The sequence below is a fragment of the Eschrichtius robustus genome, chromosome 17 (assembly GCF_028021215.1).
Source record: "Eschrichtius robustus isolate mEscRob2 chromosome 17, mEscRob2.pri, whole genome shotgun sequence".
In the NCBI taxonomy this organism is placed as follows: domain Eukaryota; kingdom Metazoa; phylum Chordata; class Mammalia; order Artiodactyla; family Eschrichtiidae; genus Eschrichtius; species Eschrichtius robustus.
The window spans coordinates 70,840,272-70,859,278 of NC_090840.1; the positions used below are offsets into that span (position 1 = coordinate 70,840,272).

The following is a 19,007-nucleotide window of genomic DNA, read 5'->3' on the forward strand; positions in this document are numbered from 1 at the left end:
CTGAGAGGAGAAAGAGGAATTTTTATGGAGAAGTTGACATGTGTGCTGGTTCTTGAAAGACGAGTAGGAGTTAGGCAAGCAGAAAAAAAAGGGGAAGAGGAGGGGCGGAGGTGGGGGAAAGGATATTCCAGGGAGAGACTACAGCATGATGCTTTCTGGGTCTGTGTACATGTGTGCTTACTATGACCTGTCACAGCGCCGCTGCAGAACAAACATGATTGATCTACATGTGACATACAATGTCACATAAAGATACAATGTGGTCTTGGGAGTCAGACCTACTGTGTTCAATTACACTTTGCCTCTTGCTGGTCGTAGGACCTTGGGCAAGCTGACCCATCTCTCCGAGCCTTTGTTGTCTCCTCTTCACAGTGGAGGTGCACCAGCTCATGGGTAGCGTGAAGTTTGGATGCAGTCGTGTCCGGGATGCAGTAGCACAGTGCCGGATTACAGTAAGCACACGGTGGGTGGCCCGTAGGAGGTGGGATGCTGGGTGACATAAGGATGTAAGGGTCATTTGTAAACTCTGAAATAATATCAAATTGTAATGGGAGTGGCATTTGGATTGTTTGTTCCCCAGAAGGCTTGTCTGGCTGCAGTCTCCTCGGTAAATATTTAAAAGTGGTTGCTTAGTATCCAGACTCTGAAACAGGAAGTCTCCGGGGAAATGCTGGGGAGCAGAGGGCTAGCTGTACACTGATCTAAAGAGGGCTACTGTTTGAGCTGACGTGGAATCAGGAGGGGGGCTGGGGAGACTAGAAGGAGGGCCAGGATTAGAACTAGGCGATGGCCTGGTCTTATTAAACAGGAGCAAAATGAAGGCCGTGCTGGGGAGAGGCTCAGACATGCCTGTATTCTCCTCATCGTTAGCAATGACCATCCCCATGCTAGTTAATGGTACTTGAGTTAACATTGGCCGTTTGGGCTAAACTTGCCTTGTATGGAGTTGGGGATACTGAGGTTCATTTTGGGAGAGAGACTTCTTTCTGATCACCTAGGTAACCCCCCTGTTCCAAGATATCTACCCTTGAATCTGGCGTGATGCTATTTCTCTCCTTCTCGTTTCTAAGTCTCTGTTTTCCCATCTGAAAGATGGTAATAATAGTATCTATCTCTTGTGGGTTGTTATAAGGATATGGATCAAAAGTGCTTAGCAGGATGCTGGCATGTGGTGAGGGCTCAGCGTTATTTTTATTACTTCCTTCCCTCTTGACCTGATTCCTGCTGAGTGTTGAATGAGCGCCTGACATGGTGCCTTGTGTGGCAACTTTAAAATAGCTGATTACATAATTCTGTCCTAAATCAGAAACGATTTTGTACTTGTAGAGAAGTAGTAGCAGGAGCTAAGAGTTTAAGAGAAATTTATGGGGGAAACACTTCAAATTGAGAATGACAGCCGAATATAACGTACTTACTAAGTGCCAGGCGCTGGTCCAAACAATTTACGTATAGTCACTCAGTCCTCACAACAACCCTATGAAGTAGGTATTATTACCTCCTATTTTGCAGATGAGGAAATCAAAGCACAGAGAGGTTAATTAATTGTCTGAGGTCACACAGCTAGCAAGTAATGGAGTTCAAACCTACACAGTCTGGATACAGAAACTCTACTATTGACTTCTCATCAACCATTTTTTTGTTCCTGTCAAAATTATTTATTAAAAAAAATTTAATGGTAGAAAGCTCATTTCAACTATTAGAATGCTGTTTTTTTAGTAGAAACACCAGTCGAGACCTGTGACTTGTCTGCTGACCAGGGAAGCTGAGGACCACTTGCATGACCATAGGGTCGATAAGTGTTCTTGATGATGAGAAAATAGGAAGAGAAATGAAAAATGAAAGCCAGTTATCACTATTTGCAAGGCAAAAGGGACAGCCTCTCTCAGGGCAAAGTGTGTGTGCAGGAGAGGCATTACTGTCAAACTCTGCTCCCAATATTCCTTCTGAGTCAAATAGAATCATGTTTTCTGCTTCTTTTCTGTAAACTGGGACTAATACCTGCTGTACCCAGCAGAATCTCAGGAAGATAAAATAAGACAATGTGATTCACTGCAGCATCATTCACAATAGCCAAGATATGGAAACAACATATGTGTCTGTCAATGGATGAATATATAAAGAGGATGTGGTGGAAGGAAGGAAGGAAAGAAAGAAAGAAAGAAAGAAAGGAAGGAAGGAAGGAAGGAAGGAAGAAGGAAGGAAGGAAGGAAGAAAGAAAGAAATAAAGAGAGAGAGAGAGAGGGAGAGGGAGGGAGGGAGGAAGGAAGGAAGGAAGGGAGGAAGGGAGAAAGGGAATATATTATATGTAATGGAATATTACTCAGCCACGAGAAAGAAGGAAATCCTGTTATTTGTGACATGGATGGACCTTGAGGACATTCTGCTAGGTGAAATAAGTCAGAGAAAGACAAATACTGTATGATACCACTTATATGTGGAAGCTGAACTCATAGAGACAGAGACTAGGATGGTGGTTACCAGGGACTAGGGGAAAGGAGGAGAGGTTGGCCAGAGAGTACGAACTTGCAGTTATAAGATGAATAAGTTCTGGTGATCTAATGTACAGCATAGTGATGATAGTTAAATAATACGGTATTATATGCTTGAAAGTTGCTAAGAAAGCAGCTTAAATGTTCTCACCACAAAAAAGAAATGGTAACTAAGTGCCATGCTCAGGTGTTAGCTAATGCTATGCTGGTAATCATTTTGCAATATATAAGTGTATCAAATCGACACATTGTACACCTTAAACTTACATAATGTTATGTGTCAATTGTAGTTCAATAAAGCTGGGGAAAAAAAGACGAGAGTACTGGGCAGAGAGATCTCATATGGTGATCAGAGCTGGCCAGTGAGGGATTGGCTTTTCTGACCTTCTCCAACAGGCTCTCAGGACTCTTCCTCCTTCTCTCCCCATCTCATCCCAAATCTTCCAGTTCCCCCTTCCCTAAAGCATCTTGCCCTTAGTTCATAGGGATCGTCGTTCGAGGACCAGAGTGTGCCAGGGAGTTGCATTTTAGCGGAGGCATTTTGAAGACTGAAGAGGCATGAGGCCAGCAGGATGGCCAGTTTCTGATGTTTGCTCCTTTTGGGTGACTGCTTTCCAGCCTGACAAACTGTCAAACATTTTCACAGGTAAAAGGTCACTTCTCCCTACCTGACAGAATCTATGCAAAATGACTGCCGGTTTGTCTTATTAGCAAGGGGTCTATCAGTCTGAGGTGGGGGAGGCAGAGGACAGAGGCTGTGCTGGATTCCTCACTGTCCTACCTGAGTCCTCAGAGGGCCAAAGAAGCTTGGGGACTGACAGCATGGAGCCTCGTGCCTGTGCATTTTTTAAACACCTGGTTGCCCACCATTGATTCTGGGGGCAACAGTGGAGAATGGGTCTACTTAAGGAAATTTGCTGACGCCGCATCTCCTCTCTGAAACTGTTCCTGACCCTCTTGGAGAGAGTCGAGGACTTTCTGCCAGTGGTGGGCTGGCACTAAGGTGAACAACTGTCTGACTGCCAAAGGTCGAGGATTTCCCAGGAAATCCTGGATTTTCAGTGCTAACACTGGGCCAGTTCCAGGGAAACCGGGAGAGTTGGTCACCGTGGCTGGGACTGACTTTGCAAGTTTGCCACAGCCAATTGTGAGCATACACAAATGACTGAGTCACATCCTGGGCCTATTAGATCAGAATCATTAAGATATAGGTATATACTAGGTATAGGAATTTTTAAAACTCTCCAGATAATTCTAATGTGCAACCAGGGTTGAGAACCATTGGTCTGATAAAAATAAGGAATTTTCCCATTGACATCCCAGTGAATGAGAAAGACAACTTAAAAAATATATACACTGAGAGCTATACAAGTAAGAAATCCTAGACTTTATCCAAGGAGCAAAAGATAAAGGGAAGAGGTTTATCATAGATTCTTAGGGTAGAAATTCAACCAAGCGTTTTTCAAAGTGAGTGACATGGAACACTGAAGGTATTAAAGCCCATTAGATTCCAACTGGGAAAGGAGTTCCTTTTAATGGATAAAGAAGCTGTGGCACATATATACATTGGAATATTACCCAGCCATAAAAAGAAGCGAAATTGAGTTATTTGTAGTAAGGTGGATGGACCTAGAGTCTGTCATACAGCATGAAGTAAGTCAGAAGGAGAAAAACAAATACCGTATGCTTACACATATATATGGAATCTTAAAAAAAAAAATAAAGATGGTTCTGAAGAACCTAGGGGCAGGACAGGAATAAAGACGCAGATGTAGAGAATGGACTTGAGGACACGGGGAGAGAGAAGGGTAAGCTGGGACGAAGTGAGAGAGTGGCATGGACATATATACACTACCAAACGTAAAATAGATAGCTAGTGGGAAGCAGCCACATAGCACAGAGAGGTCAGCTCGGTGCTTTGTGACCACCTAGAGGGGTGGGATAGGAAGGGTGGGAGGGAGACGCAAGAGGGAGGAGATATGGGGATATATGTATATGTATAGCTGATTCACTTTGTTATAAAGCAGAAACTAACACACCATTGTAAAGCAATTATACTCCAATAAAGATGTTAAAAAAATAAAATAAAATAAAATTCTCTCTAGATTCTTCTGAGTAGTCAGTCTTTGCCAGGTAATAGTATGTCTTTCATACTCCTCCAATCTAGGGGTTGACAAACTGTAGGCTGAGGCCAAATCCAGCCCATCACCTGTTTCTGTAAATAAAGTTTTATTGGAACATAGCCAACCCACTCATATACATTTGGTCAGTGGTTGCTTCCACACTACAATGGCAGAATTGAGTAGTTGCAACAAAGGCTGTGTGGTCCAGAAAGCCTCAAATAGTTACTTTGCAAACACCTTTTCTATTTCATGCAAAAGGTCTTTTTATCAGAAAACAGGTGACAGGATCTGAGCCTTTGGCTGGCGATAGTGTTTAGTTCGAATGTAATACACTCACTTTCTGTATTAACATCAAATGATATTGGTTTTCTATTTATGGTACTAATACAAAGTTTCTTTTTAAGCTAAATTTGTGTCAAAAAGATGAGTGGATTTAAGAAAATAGTTACTAGAACTATTAGTACAACATGTGGCACATGTATCTGGCAACATTCAAGAAGGTCACACTTAAGTCTGAAGTCTGGGAAACATTATTCAATGTATCCAATTCCCTCATTTTACAGATAAACTGCGGCTTGGTGGTTAAGTCATCTGCCCAGGGTCACTTACTTGCTTATGGAAAAAACTGGACTCCTCTCTCTCAGGACAATGTTCTTTCACCTCTAACTGGTCACTCATTTGTACTTTGAAACCAGTTAGCACGAATGCAAAGTATTGTACTATTTAAAGTCAATGAACTGAATTCAGCCAGAAAATATCCTGGTGACATTTCCACAGATACGTTTAGTAGACACTGATGGGCAATTTGAAACACAATAGAGGGGTCATTCACATCTTTAAACATGAATCTTGGGTAATTAGTGGCATATTGTTTAATTAAGTTGATTGCTTCTTGGGCATGGTTTCCTTGAAACAATAAATTTGATTAAAAGTCTTGTTTTTTTTTGGTTTTAAATCAAAATCTACGTAAATGCTGGTCAGAGCAAAAAGTTAATGGTCACCATGGTCTCACTGACTGATAACAAAGCTGATTCCTCCGTTCTTAGATCCTATTCTCACTTGGATCAGCTTTTGAAGTCTGTTAGCCAAGGATGTAGACAAGATAGCTAGGAAAGTGTGTTAGGAAACCTTTGAAGGGTGCTGAGAACACAGGGAGCTCTTTGCTGCTGTTTATTCACCCTTTCAGAGATGCAGTTATAAAGTGACAGGTATGACTATTAATAGTTTGGCCATCATTCTAAATGGGTACAAATATTTGCATCATTCGTCAACTAAGGCTGAAAATAGAAAAAACATCCCCTTGGATCAGATCTCAATATGATATATGCTTACATATGCTGTGTGTTCTGAAAAATAAGTGAAACTTTTTAGATTAAAAAAGTGATCTTTCTCCTAAATTTGGGGTTATTTTTATGTTGGCATTTTAAGAACACCTTTTAATGAAGATTGGTATAGTTAGGTCATTTTCCAGAAAGACAAGCTTCCTTAGGCTATGTTGTCTGGGTTATACATGTCAATGTGATATTTACCATCAAAGGTGACTATGGGGTTGAGACCTGACCTTAACGAGATGTGAACTTAAGGCTCTTCGAGGTGGTGGGTACCATTGTTTCCAAAGTTACTGGCAGTATACTCAGAAATGCAAACAATGTGATGGGCCTACCATGCCCTGAGCTCTGGTAGAGGAAGATTTATTGGGGCAGCCCTTTTGGGGGCTACACCCAGAGGAGAGGTGAGCAAATTGACTCCTGATTATTTCACTCATGATTATGTCTTTCCAGATGAGCACTGTTCATCTAGGCAGGAAAACCAGTAGCTTAGCAGCCTTGTTACTGGGTATTTCTGCAGGGAGGCCCTTTGCATTCTGGCCATCAGAACTTAACTTATGAGCTAACAGCCTTTTGGGGGAAAACCACCACCTCTCAGCTGCCATTGTCATCAACAGGAGGACAAGGGTCAAGCTTCAAGATGAGTTGGCTTTTACCCTGTGATAAGAGAGACAAATCAGTGTGAGGGAGAGCCTAGACCAGAGGGGCAGGAATGCATCATTGCTGGTGGAAATTCAGCCAGATAAAGACATTATGGGGACATCTGCCCACTAGCCCAGCTTTCCCATTTAAGGTCTGTGTCTCATGAAGTGGTTCTCAACCAACCAGGAGCTATTTGCCTCCCTGAGGACATTTGGCAATGTCCAGAGACATTTTTGCTTGTCACAAATAGGGGAGTGTCAGTGGTGTCTAGTCATAGAGGCCAGGGATTCTGCTAAACAACCCACAGGGCACAGGACAGCCCCTCACAGCAAAGAATTATCTGGTTGCAAGTGCCAATAGTGCTAAAATCTGATATGTGGAGGGTCTACAGCCCTGATCTAATGGCTATAACAATTCTGTCAACATGTTACTTTAAGGTGTTGAGAAGGCTGAGCTTCTAGTGGTAAATGGTACATAGGTACTGGCTAAAGCAAGGTCCCCAGTCACAAAGAATGCATTGCTGTGGTTACCTAAAAGGGAGGATTAGAAGTGGACCATGGTGACTTTCTCTCTTTGATTTGATTTCAAAGGAACCCAGATGACAAATCTGAAAGACGAGTACTGGGATAAGGTAACTAGGAGGAAGAATTTGAGTTAAAGTGGGTCCAAAGGGAGAAGTCTGTCATCACCCCCTGCCTCTTTGTCTGCATCACATCCTCACTGGCAGCCCCAGTTGGCTCATTCTTGGGGACCCTTCAGTACTGTGTTGGGCTGGACAACTCAGAGTTTCTTCTAGAGGCAGAATAACATGCATTGTCTTGAAACCAGATTTTGTGTCCTGGGGAAAATGTCTGCTTTGAGGTTGTCCACTGATTGTTTGGGGCGTTAGAGACCTCTGAAGAGGGTTACACCTCTAGATATCCAATGACTGCTGTACTGCCTCAACAAAAGTTGAGGGAAAGGTGGTGATGGGGAGGTGACGACTATTTCTCAACTGTGAAAGGAACCATGCCTTCAAGTGTTATGAAAAATGAAGCACTTTTCTCATTGGAAAAGAATTATCCATCTCCTTCTTCTATTGCCAAAGGCTGGTTTTTTTTTTTTTTTCTTTTCTTTTGTTTTTTGCCAATTCAGTGAGAGTATGAACTTGGGATTCATTGCTTACAGGAAAAAAGGAAGCTAGTATACTCTGGCATCCTCCAGAGTCAATGATAACTGGGCAGATGGAATTGAAAAGTGAAAATATTGGGGGCTGAGCTGAGCCGTTACAGCATGGAATAGTGCTGTGTAGTAGGGCATAACCAACAGTATGTGAACAAGTTCAGATTTGCTGAAAAGGAAACAAGGTGAAAGAGCTAAATTTGCTTTGAGCAAGTTTTTGTCTCCTCCAGAATCAAAACAATGAATGTTATTCTTCCCCCTGGTAAGAGAGTTGCAATATGCATTGGATCCAAACTTATTAATTATTTCTTTAAAATTCTTCTTAACATTTTTATCTTCCTTTTCATTCCCGCCACAATCCAAATCTCCATCACTGACAGGGTGAATTATTTTACTGCCTTCCCATCTGATCTTCAAATCTTCATTCTCTTTCTATTTCAGTCTATCCAATAGTAGTCATAGTCGTTGAAGTAGTAGTAGTAATATTAATAAAAACAATAGCTATAAGAAAGCAATACTGATAAAGCAATGTTGCCCATCCCTAACGATAGATAGGTAAGGCCAACCTTGGCCACAGTGATATTCAAAGAGGTAGGCACATACCTCAGCCAATCAGAATTTTCCCTGGCATTGTATGTATAGATGCTTAGAGAAAACTCTTTTCCTTGGGGTAGTTAATCTGGGGTTATGTGAGGCCATGGAACTCTCTGTGGTGCCTGAACTATCTGTGGCCAGGCCTCCCTCTCATCAACTCCTTTTGCCTCCCCCATCATTGAAAAGAAAAAGCTCATTTTCAGTAGGAGAGAATGAGGCTAGGACATGGAAAGAAAAGGAGTGTGTGAGAGAGAGAGAAAGAGAGGGAAAGAACACTAGCTGACAAGATGATTTCCCCAGCCCTGGGGATGAATCATGATCCATCACTATCCTCTTCACCTTTGCCAGTGATTGGTCTAGGATGGGCTTTTGACCAATTCTGGCCAATGAGATAGAAAGGGATGTCTGCCTGGGCATTCCCAAAAGATTTTCCTCACTGATAGGGGACTGGTACAAGAAGAGAAAGACATTTTTTTTCTCCATCCCCTTCCTTCCTGCTTGTGACCCTATCGTGTGAGATTACTAACTTGAACACACACATGGCCATTGTCTTGCATCCAGGAGGGGAGATGTTGCCAGTACCTCAAGGGTGGCAGAATGGAAAGGCAGACATAGCCTGAGTCCTTAATGACGTGACTGAACTGCTGAACCAGCCCTAGAGTCCCCTCCTTTCAGACTTCCTGTTAGGGTTAATCATTAAAGGTCTTTGTTGTTTAAGCCACTGTGAGCCCCGTAGTCTGTGAACAAATACATACTAACTTAAAAACAAAACAAACAGACAAAAAAACAGAATTTATCCACACAAATTACCTCAATCCCAGACTTCTCTCTTGAGTTCCAGATCCAGCTACCTGCTAGGCATTAAACCCAGGTGGAACACAGAAACCTCAAACTCAACAGATCCCCAAACCAAACTCATTCTCTCACCTTGCGGACTTTGCCTCATCCCGCGGGTGCATCACCATCATCCGCTTGCGTGCACAAGCCAGTTACCTTGGAGTCCCTCTGTAGTCTTTCTTGTCCCTCACCTCCCATATCCTGTCAGTCAGCAAGTTATGTCGATTTGACCCTCCAATCTGTCCTCGTCTCTCCAATTCCATCGTCACTGTTTTAGTTGGGGGCAGGGGTTCATCATCTTTCTCCAGGCTTTCAAGTGCTTTCCTTGGAAGTGCTGACTTTCAAGTGCTTTACTTGCCTTTGGTCATGTTTCTCTGCAGACCTTTCTCCCCCAGCTTCCAGCATGGTCCATCCAAAAGGCAGTGCTTACCTTGTCCTTCCCTTGTCTGAGATCGATTAGGGCTTCTCTACTGCCTAAGGTAGTGGTTCTCAAAGTGTGGTGCCTACACCGGCAGCATCACCATCACCAGGGAACTTGTCAGAAATACAGATTCCCAGGCCCCACCATAGAGTGTCTACTGAATCAGACGCTCTGCTGATGGGGCCCAGCTCTCTGTTTAAACAAGCCTTCCAAAGGAATCTGTTGTGCAAAGTTTAAAAACCACTACTAGCTTAAGGCAATAAAGCACCATTTCCTTGGTGTAATGGGTTGAATAGTGTCCCCCCAGTTCATGTCTACTCAGAACCTCAGAATGTGACCTTATTTGGAAATAGAGCCTTTGCAGATGTAATTAGTTAAGGATCTCAAGATGAGCTCAGGACTTCCCTGGTGGCACAGTGGTTAAGAATCCACCTGCCAATGCAGGGGTCATGGGTTTGAGCTCTGGTCCAGGAAGATCTCACATGCCGCAGAGCAACTAAGCCCGTGCGCCACAACTGCTGAGCCTCCAAGCCACAACTATTGAGCCCACGTGCCACAACTAGTGAAGCCCACGCGCCTAGAGCCTGTGCTCCGCAACAAGAGAAGCCACTGCAGTGAGAAGCCCATGCACTGCAACGAAGAGTAGCCCCCGCTAGAGGCAACTAGAGAAAGCCCACGCACAGCAACAAAGACCCAATGCAGCCAAAGATAAATAAATAAATAAATAAGGAAAGAATGCCAAACCTCTATAGGTGGTTTAAAAAAAAAGAAAGACGAGCTCATACTGGACTTAGGGAGGGTCCTAATTCCAATGACTGGTGTCCTTAGAAGAAGAGGAGAAAGCATAGAGACACATAGGGAAGAAGGCCCTGTGAAGATGGAGGCAGAAATTAGGGTTATCCTGCCAGGAGCCAAGGAATGCAGTGCCCCAGGGCCACCAGAGTCTGAAAGAGGCAAGAAAGGCTTCTTCCCTACAGCCTTCGGAGGGAGTGTGGCCCTGCTAACATGCTGATTTCAAAGTCCCTAGACTTTAGAACTTTGAGAGAATAAATTTCCATTGTTTGAAGCCCCCCAGTTTGTGGTAGTTTGCACAGCAGCCCTAGGAAACCAATACACATTGCATGGCATGCAAGGGACTTCGGGCCTCAACCCTGTGCACCTGTCTAGTCTTGTCTCCTGTCTCTGTCCCTGCTCATCGATCTTTCTATCAAAAATATGTATGGAACGCCTGTTATGTGTCAAGCCCCAGAGCTACAGCAGTGAGTAAGACACAGCGTCTGCCCTCAGAAGCTCACAGCCTGGGGGACAGGGTAGCAGCTGCCCAGGCAATTGCTGTGGGATGTGCTGAGTGCTTTGGCAGGGCTGGAGCTCAACTCACCAGCAGCACCAGCCTTCCTGGACCTCTCTGTGCTCCTGCATTACAAAGAATGCCTTTCTCCATTCTAGAAACCCTATTCTACTCTCACTTCTCCCACAGGGCATCATTCCCTCCTCTGTCCAACTTTTTTTTTTTTTTTTTTTAAATTTCTGAGATATACATTTTAAAGTAATAACTAGGAGATACGCTCTCTGAGGGAAGGGCCTGGGAGGTACCATCTGTCCAACTTTTGAACCTTGTTACTATGGACACGTTTCTATTAGTGTATCCACCACACGTCATTATAATTATTTATTTGTTTGCCTCCTGACCAGACTGTGAGCTATTTTGAGGGCATGGACTGTGGTCGTTTATCGTATTCCTCTTTTTATCTCCAGAGCCTCAAACAGTACCTGGATTCTGGTAGTTTCTCTAAAAGAATATGTTGAGCTGGCTGAGAGGATGGAGAGTGGCTTCCTGCCTTTCTGCCGCCAGTTCACTGTGCAGCTCTAAGCTGGGAGGCAGGAGAGTGTGAGGCCTGGTTCGGGGTGGAGGAAGGCACAGAAGGGGGTAGTTCTCTGGGTTGCATTTGGCGTGAGAAGCCCAGGAGGAGGGCATGGGGCTAAGAAGGCTTGAAATGCCATGGTCAGGGCACCTGGGCAGGCTGAGTGGTGGGGATGGTTTGTGGTCAGAGCAAGGGCACAGCTCTAGTGAGGCCCGTGAGAGGCTTTTGCTTCAACACTGGTTCTCCAACACGAAGGAACATCAGAATCTCCTGGAGGGCTTTTTCAGCGGCAATTGCTGGGCTCTACCCCCAGGGTTTCTGATTCAGTAGATCTGGGGGTAGGCAGCTGATCATTTGCATTCCTAACAAGAGCCTGGGTGATACTAATGATGCTGGTCTGGGGGCCACATGTGGAACTATTGCACTGAGGAATACCTGATAGTAGACCCATGCGTCTACATTAGGACCCCAGCTCTCAGAACTGCTCACAGTCCAGCAAGCACTTGAAAAATGTCTCTTATTATCATCATCCTCATCATGTCAGAAGGCCCCTTTAAACCTTCAGCGATGCCCGTCATTGCTGGGCGTTTGGATTCATGTCGCCGTGCTGGAGAGCAGAGTTGCCCAGGTGCGCTGGGATACGCTGGAATCCATCCCCTACACGAAGTGACCCTGGGTTCCTATAACTTTAGAGTTCTTGGGTCAAGTTTTCAGTTTGCATGTTCTTCCTTCTGTCAGTGGTTTTGTCCTTGCCAGCCTTTTCCCCGCACCTCTTTAAAATGACTGCTTTTAATCTATTATAGCCAAGAAACCTCCACAGCCCAGATTGTGTAATTGTGCCAAAAATGTAGCTAGACTTTAAGTGGGTGAGTTGTCATTAAATAGAGAAGGTATGCTTCTCTATTTCATATTTCTTTATTTCAAAGAATATTTCATATTCTTTATTTCAAAGAATATTTCATATTTCTTTATTTCATGTCATAAAGGTATGACACGCTTTAGTGCATGTCATGTTTTCGCATCAGAAGCCATTTTTGTTCCCTCTTATGGATGGTGGTGATACGAAGGACTAACTTTCTGGGACAAAAGGTTTCCTGATAGGAGAGATACTACTGCATGGTCTAGGCTTGTTTCTGCTTGGGGTTCACTGCGATTCTTTGAGTTTGAGGATCACAGTTGAATGTACACTCTTGGTTAAAGCCGTGCTTACTTTTGTCTCAAATTCCCAAACACATTCTCACCTATCTCTAGAGCCTCCCTTCTTTTCTCAGGGATCTGGACCTAGTCCCCATCTGTCAAGTAGCTCCCAGGTGTTCCCGATCCACCTGCGTCTGAACTTGCTGGTTCGGAACTCCTGCTACGAGTCCCAAACTAGTCTCCATTTCAGACAATATTTGTGTTGGCTAAATATTAGCACAAGTGAGTCATAAACGTGGCATTTTGACAAACACTGTGGCAGATCGCTGAGCAGATGTCCTAACATTTACAAGTTGGTTTTCATTTACCGACCCTCAGAATGACACTTCGTTCATCAGCGGTGTGCTGAGCTAGTCTTGTCAGGATCGTGGTGTGCAGTTCACTGTTTCTCAAACTCTGTGCCCATTAGCATCACCTGGGGAACATTTAGAAATCCCAACGCCCAGGCCAACCACCAGACTAATTAATTCAGACTCTCTGGGGGTGGGACTCAGGCATCAGTGGTTTTTAGAACTCCCCAGGTGACTCCAACACCCAGCCAAGTTTAAGAACTTGTTCCCCAGTCCATTGCTTCTCAGACTTTAACGTGCATGGGAATCACTTGAGGATCTTGTTAAAATGTAGATTCTGATTCAGTAGGTCTGAGTGGGCCTGAGATTCTGCATTTCTAAAAGCACCCAGGCCATGTGGATGTTGCTGCTAGCCCAGGGTCCATACTATGAGTAAGTAACCAGGCAGCAGTCCTTTCTAGCACCTGTTCATTAGTCTGGAAAAAGAATTCCAGAAATCAATAGTCCTCTTGAGTTTGTGATTATTTCCACATTTATCCATGGCACCCCTAGATCTTGCTCCCTGTCTATGACTCTGCCACCTATAGCCACACTCTTATGGCAAAGTCATCTCACTCTTGTGTCAATATTCTATTTTCCTCTAGATGGTGATTTTCTTGAAAACAATTCACACAGTAGAATAGAAGAGTCATCTGGCTGAACCCAAGCTTTTTCCTGTGGATCTATTTTTCTGTCTCTGCACAGAGCTCACTGAGCACAGGGACATGGCCTCCAGGCTAAGCAAACTCTGAACACTGTGTTTCAGCAAATGATAATATCCAAGTGTCCGTTATTACTGCTCCAAATAGGTTAGGCACAAAGACTATGTCTTGAGTTCAAAAAATGATGGCAAAAGGATTGGAGGAAAGCACAAAGCAAAAAAAAGTAATTTTTCAGTTTTCAGAATTGGCTAGGATTCCATATCAGAGTACCTTGGAAAATGTAATTTCCTGGCCAACATTCTATTGGCTTTAGAGCAATATTTGTCAAACAGATATCTGTGGACTCTGGTTTGTGGACATATTTTTGGGAATTCAACCTTCCTAGTAAGCTTTTTATATAGTGTCTTTAGTGCTGATAATAACTAATATATAAAAACAAATATAAAGCATACTGGATCATCAGGGTGAGCAGGGGCTAGCACATGATTTCAATGTCTGCATTTGTGTTTCTGTTTAAAAAGCATGCCAAATAACCATACTTTAATTGTTACAAGCTCATGGTAAAAGAACAGAGAACAGAGGGAGGTTTAATATAAAAAGCCTGCATTTTAGCCACGAGAAGGCCCAATTGTCTTACAGGGAGTCTTACAAACAAAAGTTTCTCAGTAGTTTGGATAGAGAAACGTGACAGGAGAACTAAGAAGTCACACACTGCATCATATTTTAGACATGCTGCAACTCAGAAAAACCACATTATAGCAATCTGCGCCATTTTTACATTTAATCTCAGCAAAATAACATTATCTATTACACTAAATCAATAACATACTTTTGCACATCATGGACTTGAATTTTACTAGCATTTAGTTTGCAAATTTGTTTTGGTTGCGTAGTTGCTTTAAAACTATAAGCATCGTAGTTTTAAGTTTGTACATATTCAAATCATTGTCTAATGCAGTAATTTGTCCTTTAAGAAGGTTTTGCATTTACTCATCTAGAAACACAGTCTTAGAACATATTCATTCCTTATGCACATGTTAAATTCCACTAATATTTTCTACAGCGTCACAGGGGCATAGTGTAGGATCATGTACTCTGTTCCAGGACACCATTAAGAGGACACTGTTGGGAAGGGAAGCTGAGTTCCTAAATTACATTTTTACCTTAGCTGCAAATATTATAACAAACATTTTCTAGGGAAAAATTTCCCTGCTTGGAAGTAATGCCTGATGGTGACATTTTCAGACCAGAGGATTGTAGAGGGTCCAGTATAACAAGTCACTGGTGAGTAATATGGGCCCATGAGAAAGCCTGGTCATACCTATGATTTGGAGGGAAAATAAAGTGCTTACAGGCTGATGGAACTCTGGCTCTCCACTCCCTGATGGCTGGCTGAGAGGCTGCACGGCTGCTGAGGGTTGGGCCTGCCCTTCGTACAACTGTTGACTGCCTTCTGACAGGGAGTAAGATTGGCTCTGGGGATTCAAAAAAGAAATACATAAAATGCTAGACCACTCACACAAGCCAGCTGCCCCTTTCAAGGGGTGACTTTCAAGGGGTGCAGACATCCTCTTAAGCTGCTAAAGCAGGAGCCAATGATTTTTCCTGAGGTCCTCTGCATGGTTCACAAGTATTTTATTTTATTTATTAAAAAAATTTTTTTTTCTTTTGGCTGCGCTGCACGGCTTGCCGAATCTTAGTTCCCTGACCTGGGATCAAACCCATGACCCCTGCACTGGAAACTTGGAGTCCAAACCACTGGACCACCAGGGAGCCCGGAATCAGAAGTATTTTATTTTATTATTTTAAAAATTTTTTCCAGGATCAGAAGTATTTTAAAAGTCGGTTTCAGTTTCTCTGAAAGATAATCTAAATGGAAGCTTCATAACCTTGGCTAGTATGAAAATGCTACTTACAGATGATTTTAAAAATGCCTCTTCGAAGAAAACGCTTATAGGTTTGCAACCATCTGAGCACAAGTTTGATTTAGAGCAAAGGAGAAAATCTTATTAACAAAGTTCCAGTTTGCAGAAAATTTTGGAGTTTTATTCTCTTCGCTCCTAGTGTACACACAATAAATCCGTCTTCCTGTGGGAAACCACATTAGGTGCAGCAAAACCTTATTAAAATTCTTATTGCCATAGCTTTAAGTATACCTTTTTCACTGTAAAAAAACCCCAAAATCAAGACTTAACTCCGACCTGCCTTGTGCATAGTTAGCTCCAAATGGTAGTATTTTTGTCAGTTTTTAGCCATTAATAGTTTACAGACATGCTATTCACATGAGCCTAGACATTTCAGAAAAAGTAAAATATTAAATCCATTCCGTGAGTATTTGCAAATATCTGGTCATTTGGTGCTGTTTAGAAAAAATACTGGGATATTTTCACCTTTCAATCCAAGTTGTATAGGTTTGTGAGAGTACTTGTATCTTTATCTACTGATATTTGCAACATGAGCCTGTATTCCCAAAACACCCGATGGGCACAGTCTATGAAGCTTTGTGCAGCTTTGCTGCAAACTAACACCTTTAGTCATACATTCCTTAAATACTATTTTAACTGCTTGCTCTCTGCAAGGCACTGTTTACCACCTTGTTTTGAATACTTCTCTTTCACGCCTCCAAAGAGATTTCTGACTAATGGAGAAAAAATATTTTCCAAATGCATTTTGAAAGCATGGTTTGCTGTTGTGAAAACCAACAATTAGGAGTGATCACAATGATAAAGTATAAAAGTATCAATCATGATTTCATAGTTTAAATTTCTCCACATGCTAACCAAAATTAGAACTTGGTTTGATTCCCGAAAGCAATAAATACTTACATGGCGATTGCCCATTTTCTTTTTTTCAGAGATAGTTGTCCTGTATTTCATTAAGAGATCAGTTCTCCTACAGGCCAAGTTTATAATGGTTTTCCCAGGGCATAATATCTCTTGAGTTTAATAAGTAACCGTTGGCATTGCATTTGAATACATTGTTGGGGATGGGTAGGGAGTGGCAGCAGCTACAAATGATCTTAACCTGCCCACGCTGCCTTGGTTGGCCATCTTTTAAAACTAAAATATTTATTAATAAATCGAGTGTTGGCTTTTCAAGTTGAATATCTTATTCACAACTAAAGGGCTAAACCTTTCTCACTCCTGGATTATTGAAAGAGTTACTCTTTTTTATTTTAGGTGTTCATTTAAAATTTTATACCTTTAGGAGCTTCTCTGGTGGTCCAGTGGTTAAGACTCCGTACTCCCAAAGCAGGGGATATGGGTTCGATCCCTGGTCGGGGAACTAAGATCCCACAAGCCGCATGGTGTGGCCAAAAAAAGTGTACATTTTCACTAAGATTTTATACCTTGGAGTGATAAAAGCATTAACCAAACAAGACTGAAAAATCTTCTTATTTTACTAACATCACCCTTATTGTTACAAACAAGACTGAAAAATCTTCTTATTTTACTAACATCACCCTTATTGTTACAAAGGATCTTTTTGAAGGCTACATTGAGTTATGCTAACATCATTTTTATAATTTAGCTAGTTTCTAAATTTAAAAAGTAATATGTGCAGATGGTACATTTTTCCCCCTAATAATATGAAGAGCTTCCATGAAAAGTAAGCTTGCTGACCACTCAGTTCCTGCCCTCTGAGGTTTGAGTCCTTCCAGAAATGGTATGCATACACAGCCATGTTTATCTGTCTGTTTATCTGCCTAGCTATCTTTGGTTATGCTTTTTTTCAACAAATGGGTTGGTACATTGCCTTCTGTTCCATGCCTTCTGGGCTTCATATACTAAATAGATACAAGACATTGGCACATTTCTTTTTCCGTGGCCGCGTGTTCGTCTACTATGGGTATGAACCAAACCTTATTTAATCAGTCCACTATTCAAGGTCATTTAGGTTATTTGGGTCTTTTGAATGACTATCTTCATTTATGCATCTTTGCATATGTGTGCATGTTTATCTGTAGAATAAAATCTAAGAATGCAATAGCTGGCCAAAGTGTATATGCTTTAAAATTCTGAGAGATGTTGCCAAGTTGTCCTATGCACAGACATAAAAATGCTGAACGACTTTCAAAGACCAGCTGACCCACGAGGCTGACTTTCAAAAGACAAAGTGTATACCTTCCTACAGTAATACGCCAGTGCTCCTTTCTCCACGTAAGGCCAACACTGAAGATTTTCAAACTTTTTCATTTCTGCCAATTTCAAAGATAAAAAATGGTTATCTCACTGTTTAATTTACATTCCTTTCCTTTGATATTCTTAAAATTATATATCCCGATCCTAAAAAGCTGTTTGTATGAATTCTACTGTGGTCTGCTTGTTTATGTCCTTTAGGTTTTTTTGTTTTTTTAAATTAATTTATTTATTTTTATTTATTTATTTTGGCTGTGTTGGGTCTGTGTTGCTGCGCGCGGGCTTTCTCTAGTTGCGGCGAGCGGGGGCCACTCGTCATTGCAGTGCGCGGGCTTCTCATTGCGGTGGCCTCTCTTGCTGCAGAGCACGGGCTCTAGGTGCGTGGGCTTCAGTAGTTGCAGCATGTGGGCTCAGTAGTTGTGGCTCACGGGCTCTAGAGCACAGGCTCAGTAGTTGTGGTGCACGAGCTTAGTTGCTCCGCGGCATGTGGGATCCTCCCGGACCAGGGATCGAACCCGTGTTCCCTGCACTGGCAGGTAGATTCTCAACCACTGCGCCACCAGGGAAGCCCCTGTCCTTTAGTTTTGAGTTATTAGTTTTTTCATTATACACTTGTAATAATATATATAATAAAATACAGGCCTTTGTCAAGCATAACAGTTATAATTCCCCAATTTATCTTTTGTCTCTGTTGATGTTTTGAGTGCATATATGTGTGTGAAGAAAGTGTTAGTTTTTATGTATTTAAATATATCTATCTTTTCTTCTTTGGCTTGCTTAGAAAAAGTCTCTGCATTAAGATGATTAGGACTTCTTGTACATTTTCTTCAAGTTTTTTTTTTTTTTAACGACTTCATTTTTTAAGGTTTACATCATTGATTCATTTGGAATTGATTTTGATGTAGAATAAGGAAGAAATAGATTCAGCTTTAGTTTTGGTTATTCAATCGATCCTAGATAGTTATTAATTAATCCATCTTTCCTCTTCTGGTCTAAGATGCCATCCTTATTTTATGCTACCTTCCCATGTAACATGGTATGAAAATTCTTACAGGTTTATTACCTTCTGCTTATATATTCATTCTTTTGTTCTTTAACCTTTATCTGTTGCGTCTCTTGGATGGGCTAATTGCTGGGACTACAACAGTGAACAGAAGGGATATGAATTTTCTCTTTCTGGAATGTACAGCCAAGTGGAGGAGATATACAAAGAACAGATCATT

General features: G+C 42.1%; 1 protein-coding gene across 1 annotated transcript in view; it reads right to left on the bottom strand.

The window, feature by feature from the left end:
• The window catches only part of ANXA13 (annexin A13), a 54,401-nt gene extending 37,899 nt beyond the window's left edge, over positions 1 to 16,502 (bottom strand). Inside the window, exons 1-2 of the mRNA XM_068525651.1 lie at positions 16,471 to 16,502; positions 14,998 to 15,120 (exon numbers count right to left, since the gene is read on the bottom strand). Coding sequence (XP_068381752.1) covers positions 14,998 to 15,120; positions 16,471 to 16,485 — 138 coding nt within the window. The 5' untranslated portion in view covers positions 16,486 to 16,502. The remainder of the gene's footprint in view (positions 1 to 14,997; positions 15,121 to 16,470) is intronic.
• Between the last annotated feature and the right edge of the window lie 2,505 nt (positions 16,503 to 19,007).